The sequence below is a fragment of the Solenopsis invicta genome, unplaced genomic scaffold (assembly GCF_016802725.1).
Source record: "Solenopsis invicta isolate M01_SB unplaced genomic scaffold, UNIL_Sinv_3.0 scaffold_362, whole genome shotgun sequence".
NCBI lineage: Eukaryota > Metazoa > Arthropoda > Insecta > Hymenoptera > Formicidae > Solenopsis > Solenopsis invicta.
In genome coordinates, this window is record NW_024105278.1 from 1 (window position 1) to 9691 (window position 9691).

A 9691-nucleotide genomic window follows, 5' to 3' on the forward strand; every position below is an offset into this window, starting at 1 on the left:
TGAGCGGAATACGCGCGTTTCGGCGAAACTGGCTGTTTCGAAGCCTAAGCTTCGGGGACTCCACAGCACAGGAGCGGATCGCGTGGCCGGATTTACCGGCGGACGGGCCCGATTTTCCGTGAACGATGGCCTAGTGAGGGGAGTTTTGTAACTTTAGAAGGGGTGCCGCGAGAGCCCGAGTATGGTGGCGTCGGAATCGTTCCAGGGGGCTTGGATACGCGTTATGTGACATGCTTTGTTGGACGTTGCGACTTAGCTTTAGTATGGCGGTTGCTGTTGAAACTGTTGCCTTGGTAGCCGCTCTGGTCAGGTGATGATCGTCTTCGTCCTTCTCGGCTGTCCGGTCGTCCTCGGGCCTCGATCGTGATACTTCTGTTTAGGCACTACACTCGCGTCGCGGTGTTGCATGCATGGAAGCGGAGGAGGTTAAGCGTGGTGATTAAGCGAAAAGCATTTGTGCATAAACTATTCTTTTATTACTACGATATAAAGCACAATTTAAACTACGATTACATTGAAATTGAACTTACAGTAAAAATATAACGATGGATTTAGAGTTAGACTTCGAATTAGAATTAGAATTGGAATTAGGATGTGTCTCGATTTAGGATTTGAGTTAGAGTTTGAATTCGAATTAGAATTAAGATTGGAATTAGAGTGACTCGTTTGGATTAGCGCGAACTAGTAGCTCAGGGGAACTCGGTCGCTACAATTGCGACACGGAACCGTCCTGGCCACACTAGCCCTGATCTCTACTCTCGAGTTCGAACTGCCCGGAGTCGCGGGCTGCATCCCTATTTATATGATTTTGAGACAAAGCTCTGAAAAAAGCGCGGCAAGTCGGGACCCTTAGTGGGGGGTTGCTGCTGATGCAACCACCACTCAGATTCCTTGAATGAGAAAACTCAAGTTCAAGTGCCGTGCGAGCGGACTTCTCCGCCGCGACCATCCGGCACTGAGAAATGTCAGGGAAATGTCATTTCACGATTTTATGACTTTAACGGTCGCGCGACAGATTTCTCTGTCGCGGTGTCTTTCAAGTGCCGTGCGAGCGGACTTCTCCGCCGCGACCATCCGGCGCTGGAAAATGTTGGATTGAGATTTTATTACTTTTCGAGTGTCGTAGGCGCAGTTTCCTTCTAGCAACCTTCCGTCACTGGAAAATGTTAAATATGATTTTACGACTTACTGGCCGTGCGTGCAGATCGCTCTGCCGCGACTATCCGGCGCTGGGAAATGTTAAATAGACATTAGTCTATGATTTTATGACTTACTGGCCGTGCGTGCAGATCATTCTGCCGCGACTATCCGGCGCTGGAAAATGTTAAGAACAGGATGCGGCCTGACAGTTAGATTTGTTAGCGAATGCCGGCTTGCCCGTCTGTTTTATACCGGTGTCGAAAAAATTTATACTCGCAACGTCGCGGACGTGACACCCCCCCTCTTGGGGAAAGAAAAATGTTGAATGCTAATTCAACATTTTTCTTACAAATTACTAGAACTAACGCTGAGGGTTCGAATAACAATTAAAGAAAATTTATTATGCTGAGGGACGCTCATTCTTAAGATCAAATGCTAGAAAGGACTTAGAGATAAAAAATTAACTTAATTACAAACAATTTTGGGATGATTAATACAATTTTCTTTCAAGGGGAATTTTTTACTCTGTTGAGGTATTTACGCAATTCGCCATATGATGTCTCGTTGTTGACGTCTTTGTTCTCTTCATCTGGGCTTGTCTCAGGGGCTGGTGCAGTAGGAGAATTAGTCGATCCAGAGAGGTTGGTTCCTTGAAGTGCAGCTGCTGACTCTGCATTGACAAAGATATATTCCTGCGTCGGAGGCTTTGATCTCGGGTTGCCAAGATATAATAGGAGGTTGGTGACCGAGTTCCAAATTGCGCCTAACAGATGTATACCATCCGTAGACAGAATGCAAGGCATATCCGTGTATCATTGTATCAATTACTAGTTTTGCTAGGCGGGCGATAACGAAGATAGCAAGCACTCCTGCACTTGCTGAACCAAAAGTTATGAATCCACTCCATATCCGTTTGCCTGTATTCTCTGCAATGTGGTTCAGGGCTTGTTCGTCGAGCAATCCCATCATTGAAATGCTCCCGTGTTCAATAGACTGGCCCATTGCGCCTCGTGCGATGGTATTCAGAGTGTACGGTCGTTCGACAGGAAACATAATGTGATCCCTTAGGCGGTCGAGGTCTTCTGGTGTGTATATACCGCTCGTAGCTAGGTAGTCCGGGCTGATATATTTCCACTTTGGCTTTGTCAATGGTTGAATGATGGGTGGTGCCAGTATTTCGGTCGGCCTATTGTCTATGCGATACCATGTATCCTGTATCTTATACATACTTGGAATAAGGTTGTTGCAATCCCGCTGTGTTCCCTTCCTTGTTAGAATTCGGGAACGGGGTATCACGAAATAAGAGGTATTTCGGTAAGTGACCGGAAGTTCGTTGAAACAGTTTTCCGTGTGCCTTATTTTGCATTCGACGGGGACGCACTTGATTAGATGAATGACTTCCCCACTGGTGATTGCCGTATAGCTTGGAGTCTTCATAATGCGAAAGGCCATTTCGTCCGGTGCAATGCTAGCCAATGAGAGTGCGTTCCGAAAGACTTGTGTTTCTAATGCACATTTCTGCTCCATGATGTCGCGGTATAATTGTGTGAGTTGTGTCTTCATATGCTTCTCTACGTAAAGGAACTTTGAATTTACGTAGGCAAATATGTCCAGATCGTTTAACGCTATTTTCGATCGGGTTTTGAAAGTGCGGCCCTTTTGTGTTTCCAAGATCAACAGCCTGGGATGTTCCGTTGGGTACAATTTATAACCGCATACATTGATTTCCCTTCCTTCCAGCTTGGTTAGTGCGAAGGTCGTCTCACGTGTGGTGACGGTGTAAATGATTGGTGACGTTTGATTCGGCTTCGGGGAGAGCCTATTTGCCAAACCTTCATAGATGACGTCATAATGATCGAATCGGCAGCTGTCTGTGGCGGCAATGCTCCAGTACGTTTCCGATCCGTCGGTGTCCTTGCACATCCGGCTGGCTGTAGAACATCGCGTGCCAGATGGTAATATGATCTCCTTCGAGGATTTCTTAACGGACGCTTCAAAGGTACGGAGGACGATTTTCACAGATGCTTGGACGATTACCCGCTCCCATTCTCCATAGCCATCGGAATATGGTGCGCCCTCGCAAGTTGCATCCGTACCAGCTCGTCCAGCCAGCGTGACACTGCGCCAGTGTGTGGTGTTTGGTTGCAGCCGGTCAATGACAGCTGAGCCAAGAGTTAAAGAGCCTGTCTCGTGAAGGCGGCGGCATCCGTCGGCTCCTAATTCTCGTAGGTATTCCTTGCGTCCATCTTTAACGACGGATACATGGGAATGCATCCCGCAATGGTACACCGTTCGGTCTATTTTGACTAGGCACTGAGTCACAGAGATTCGATCGAAGTCGGACAACTGGAGTAACTGCATGTACACTTCCGTGTTAACAGGTTCGAGATCATCCACCTCACATGTTCCGATGTCCAGTAATGAAAGGGTTGTGATGTTGAGTCCTTCCCCGCTGCAATCGTATCCGACGAGTCCGTTTGCAATTAACGGTAATGTCGAAAGAATAAGGATGAGATGTGGATCCATGCTGCGTCTTTGTGTACGCTGGTCGTTTCTTTACTGCCGACGATCCTTTGCCTGAGTCGGGTCCGAGGGTCGGGTCCGGCGGGAACATCTGGCGTGGCGTCGCTATACCTAAGGAGGAGTGGGGATGTTTCCTACGGCTAACTTAAGTTTATCGGTGTGAACCGTACGCGTTTTATCTCCTTTTATTTCTAACTTAACGTTTTTGTTTTCTAATACTTCAATTATTTTATAAGGTCCCGTATATTGGCTAGATAGCTTATTTTTCAAGGGTTCCCTCAGCATGTACACGAAGTCACCTATATTAAAGTTTTGCGGTCGCATTTTTCGGTCGTAGTAGTGTTTGGATTTTAATTTAGAGTTAATTAAATTTTTGCGTGCTATATTCTGAACGTCGCGAATTTTATTGAATAGATCGCTTAGGTATTGGGAATAAGTTTCATTTTTTTCCATGTCTAGTGGAGGGTCGCTTGACGGAGTTTCGGCGACTTTTCCGAAAACGAGCTCGTGTGGCGTGTACCAGGTACCCTCGTGCACGCTGGTATTATAAGAAAAACAGGCTAGCCTGAGATACTCATTCCAATTATCCTTTTCGACAAATTGTTTCAAATATTCACACAAAACATGGTGGGATCTCTCCACAGAGCCGTTCGATTGCGGCCTATATACAGTGGTTCTGCATTGTTTGATTTTCAATTTTCGTGCCACATTTTTCATGTAGCTGCTTACAAAGTTTCTACCTTGATCAGTGAGAACCGCTTTAGGAGCGCCAAACGTACAAATAAATTCATTTACAAACGCTTCGGCTATATCTGAGGCGGTAGTACGCCTTAATGGAATAGCGAGGGAATATATGGACAAAAGGTCTTGAATGGTGAGGATATAACTGTACCCATCTTCGGTCATGGGTAGAGGACCCATAATATCCATAGATATTTTCTCGAACGCGCTGTTGGGAGTGTCTGTTAGAGTCATTGGTTGTCTGGTTTTTAAACGTACTAATTTCTTTAATTGACAATCGCGACAGTTGCGAATAAAGTTTTGTACATCCTCTTTTATTTTACACCAATGGTATTTGTATTTAATTCTATTTAGAGTTTTAGTGACTCCTTTATGGCCACCTATCGCGGAGCAATGATTTTCTTTGATGATGTCCGCGCGGTCTTGTTCCGAAAGAATCTTTATCTCGTTAGAACAAATTATGATTTTGACCGGAGAGTCTCTAAATTCTCGCGCCAGGAGGGTGCGAACTGTATTCCGGGTGATGTCGATAACTGGACCTCTAGCCAGTGATACTGTCTTGAGCTGGAGCTCGTTGACTACATCACGAAGTGAGCCTATCACTTCTTTTAATCTCTAACTGTAAAGTGGCAGAGACGCGTTCTTCAATTATGAGTGCGATTAAATTTTTCTTCCCCAAATTAATGACCTTTGCGCGACCCACCATAGTTCCTTCTATCCGCGGTAATTGATTTGATTCCCGTAGGATGCGCGCTCCGATATCGCACGGTTCGCCATTTAGCGTTGTAAAAATCACGATATTATCGTTACGAGTCTGTAGATTGTCGCGTACGTCAATTATTTGAGCTTCGTTTGGAAGTGGCAGTTCGTTTGCAGGGTCTGAGAGGGGTTCGTCTGATTCGGAGTCACTTTCGCTGTCGGATAGTGATTCTATGTCTGAGGGAAGATCAAATTTTACGACTTTTTGAGGGCGCGATTTCTCGGTCGCATTTGGCTCAAGTGGGTGCGTCAGGTCAGTGTTTAAGTTTTGTGACGGTTTTATTGCAGCCGGCTGTCGGTTTTTAATGCGTTCGGACCGACGAAGCGGTGTTGTGTTTCGTTTATCTCGGGATAAGGGGAAGATTCCGTGGGAAACAGGGTTTCTAGATAGAGCGTCTGCGTTTGCATTTGCTTTTCCAGCTTTGTATACAACTTCGTAATCATACTCGTCTAATTTTAAACGCCATCGAACGAGTCGTGATGTGGGATCCTTTACTGAATGTAACCAAACGAGAGGTTTATTGTCGGTGACAAGGGTAAACTTTCGCCCGTAGAGATATGGTCTGAAGTAATTGACACAATAAACGATAGCCAAAAGTTCTTTTTCTATTGTAGAATAATTACTTTCGGCGGTGTTCAATAGACGTGATGTGTAAGCGATCGGTAAATCTTTCCCTATAGTGCCTTGACTCAGTACGCCGCCAATAGCGTAACCCGAAGCGTCGGTTGTCACAACAAAAGGTTGCGTGAAATCCGGATACTGTAGTATCGGTTTCGAACATAATGCTTGACGTAATTGCGTGAAGGCCTCCTCCTGCGCTCCTGACCAAACAAATGCTTTATCTTTCTTTAATAGGGTTGTCAACGGCTTTGCGGCCTTTGAAAAATCCGGTATGAACCGGCGATAATATCCCGCGAGCCCTAAGAATTGTTTGATGTTTTTAGCGCTTGTAGGGCGGGGGAATTTCTCTACGGCCTGGACCTTTTGTGGGTCAGGTTTTACTCCGTCCGCGCTTATTACATGACCTAAGTATACGACTTCCTTTTTCAGAAACTCGCACTTGTCTGGTTGGAGTTTCAGATTTGCTTTCCTGAGTCTGTCGGCTAACTTGCTAAACTTAATAATATGCTCACGCAATGAGCTGGCATATAAAACTATATCGTCGAGGTATACAAATAACTCCGTGCCTTGTAGGCCCGATAACACCTGATCCATGAGGCGTTGAAACGTCGCAGTGGCGTTTTTCAGCCCGAACGGCATGCGATTAAACTGATAGTGCCCGTAAGGCGTGGAGAAAGCCGTCTTCTGCGCGTCTGCTTCATGCATTGGTATTTGATGAAAACCTGACACTAAATCGAATACGCTGAGTTATTTCGCGCTGCCTAACTGGTCTAAAATTTCCGTGATGTTCGGCAGGGGGTATGCGTCACCGACCGTTTTTTCGTTTAGAGCGCGGTAGTCTATTACCATGCGCCATCTTTTATTTCCTTGAGAGTCGGCCTTTTTCGGCACAACCCACAAAGGAGAGTTGTAAGGCGAATCGGAGGGGGAAATAACTCCGTTCTCTAGGAGGGTTTGAACTTGTGTGTTTATCTCCTCCTTATGGATGGGGGGAAAGCGATATTGCTTCGTATGGATTGGAATTTCGTCGGAGGTGGTGATTTTATGAGATGTTACGCTCGTACAACCGAGCTTGTCTTCCGGGAGTTGGAATAGGTCGCTATGCTTCTCTATAATTTCATTCACGTGTTCCGATTCTTCATGATTTAGATGCTCGAGTCGAAGTAATTTTTTAATTTTTTCAATACGGTCGCCGTCGGAGGCGTCTACCGTTGATATAGAAGCTACACGATGCCCTGGGGCAGGATTATTTTTACTTTGATTGGATTTAGAATACTTCCCGCGCCGCTAACGGGGGGATTTCGAGAACTAGAATTGATTTGATTTAGAATGTTTTTCGTGCCACTAATGGAGTTTTGAGAACTAGAAACGAACGATTCTGGAACCTTTCCCGCGCTGCTAACGGGGGGATTTCGAGAACTAGAATCGACTTGACTTATGACATTTCCCGCGCCGCTAACGGGGGGACTTTGAGAGATAAAGTCAAGTTCTTGTAATTCGATTGTAGGCACAATTAATTCGCGATCTGTATCGCTCGAATTCACTACTTGGATGTAAGCTTTTCCGTCTCTATTTGTAACGACGGCGTCACCGAGATATACGCCCTCACAGACGCTAAGTCGCGGTACGTATCCGACTGCTACCTCTGGGTTTTTTATCCTAAGATAAAAGGTAGCTCTCGATCGGCTCGGTATAACAACCGTTTCACGATGAGCGAAAGGAATCTCGGTTCCTCGCCATTGGACGACTCGTTTAACAAAATCTATACTCGCGGAGTCACGGAGGAAATCCGATCTTAGGATACCTTCTTGTACGATCGGGAAATTATTTGGAACTACGTGAATGTACACGGAGTAACCCATGAAATTTATATAAGTGGACCCGAGTGTTTCTACCTGCCCGCCGGTTATGCCGCTAAGGCGTAACGTGTCACTCCGACACACGGGTGTCTCGGGATGAATGCTTCTTTCTTTTACGAGATTTGGTGCGGCCCCGGTGTCGACCATGAAATTTGTCTCTTGTAGTAGGCCGACCGCTTTCACAGCGATGGTGGGGCCATGAGAAAAGTCTGAGGGATTTAGGACTGCGACTCGGGCGTTTCGACCGCTGTCGCTTCGATAGGATTGACTGGACGCGAGCGAGAGTGGGGAGGCCCGTCTCGAGGAGCGTCCGCCCGCCTCGAGGGGCTGTTCTCGTTTCCCTGCCTCGCCTGAGAGTTATTATACTCTTGTTTTCGGCATTCTTCGATTTCGTGCCCGGAGTATTTACAATATCGACACCATTTTCCGGGCGAACTGTTGTAATTTCTAGAGGCGTTATTGTCGCCGGCTGCTCGAGCTTTTGTACATCAAAAATTTTTTATTTCGATAAAATTTTCTTATTTTGTACCGTTTCCTTTTTAATCTTTTAAATAAAATATTATATATTCCATTGAAACTTATTAAAATTAAATACAAACACTTGGGTTAAAATTGAAAGATTTTTCAATGGAAATACAAAAATAGTACACTTTGATTGTTTAAAAGATTTTTTTGGAAAAATGCGTTTAGTTGAATTAAATTACATAATATTTAAGGAAATACTACTTGGGTTAGAATAAAATTTATCAATAATAATTAAATATGCTATCACTTGAATTTTTAAAATACAAAGATTTTTCAATGACAATACAGAGATAGTACCACGTGGGATTTATATAAAAGTTGAAGATACTACCAGTTGGGTTAGAATAGAAGTTTTTCAAAGAAAATACAAATACTACTACTTTAATTTTGTAGAAAAAGTATATTCTCTTTATAATAAGCGCACTTTAAAAGATTTCACACATTTTTTTTTAATAAACGTATATCATTTTTATTAGATTACACAATTTCAATATAAGTTGCGCGCAACACACATAGGCGCTTTTTTTACCTTTTTTTTTGAAAAGGTAATATATATATATATACACGTTTAAATTATGTATCTGACCTTGCTTTGGAATTATGAGTATTATGCATACGAGCATCCGCCGTATCGTTTTTATATAATTCACATGACATGTACTCTTCCATAGCTTTCATGAAAAACGGATTATTCTCACGTGCATTGAGTTTTTTTCAGTTTCGTATCGTTCTTAACCATTTCTTGCTTTTTCCATTTCCATTTCAGTATACGTTAAATCAGAATATGCATCACCTACAGCCGTAATAGAAGTAATTTTATACCTGTCTAAATCTAATTATTTTTTTAATGAAGTATTTTTTATTGAAAATTAACGAATATAAGTAAATATATATTTAAAGTAGTAGAGAAAGATATTTTGATCGTTTCTGTATCAATACAAATTGAACAAAAATGCCTTCTACGGTTGCAGCTAGGTCTTCATGCTTTTATTGTTTATGTGATTTTATACACTTTCCTCAAGTTTAATGAACTGCGCGCCAAAATAATTTTCAGTCATAACCTTGAATTACGAATGATGCAGAACGCCTAGGCCATAGCAACACAATCACCCGACATTTTTGCCTATCATTTTATGAGAGGGCCTAGGTACATGGCTTTCTTAACCGGAGAGGTAATTCTCATAATAAAATGTGTACCGGTCAAAGTAAAATTGGCACAGACTCAAAATTGCTATGAGCAACTACCTGTATTAAGAGGAAATCAATCATTATTTCTGACTCCCCAAACCCATATATTATTGAGACAAGGCACTCAAATTAACTGCAACACCTTTGCTCCGCCTATGTATCTCTTGGGGGATGCTTGGTATAAAATTACTCCGAAACCAGTAGAAACATTACCTCCGATAATCATGAAATCGACACTACCTTTTTGACCCGCGGTTCACTGAAGATCAGAGTCATTAAGGTGGAATCACCAACCCTATTCTGGGTGCATATAGACCACGCCCGAGAAGACCTA

The 9691-nt window shown here is 43.6% G+C and overlaps 1 protein-coding gene across 1 annotated transcript; it reads right to left on the minus strand.

Annotated features, from left to right (window-relative positions):
- Positions 1-3774: 3774 nt before the first annotated feature.
- On the minus strand, positions 3775-6490 carry LOC120359911. The gene is made up of 2 exons (XM_039459353.1): positions 5108-6490; positions 3775-5019 (listed from the first exon to the last, which is right to left on the minus strand). Exons 1-2 carry the CDS (start codon positions 6488-6490, stop codon positions 3775-3777), a joined length of 2628 nt encoding a protein of 875 aa, XP_039315287.1.
- Between the last annotated feature and the right edge of the window lie 3201 nt (positions 6491-9691).

Bases quoted from the DNA above. Each gene is read 5' to 3' on its own strand.
- LOC120359911 (XM_039459353.1), bottom strand. From the start codon at position 6,490: ATGCATGAAGCAGACGCGCAGAAGACGGCTTTCTCCACGCCTTACGGG. The intron at 5,020-5,107 runs GTGGGTCGCGCA...CTTTACAGTTAG, and splicing joins CGCGGATAGAAGGAACTATG to AGATTAAAAGAAGTGATAGG.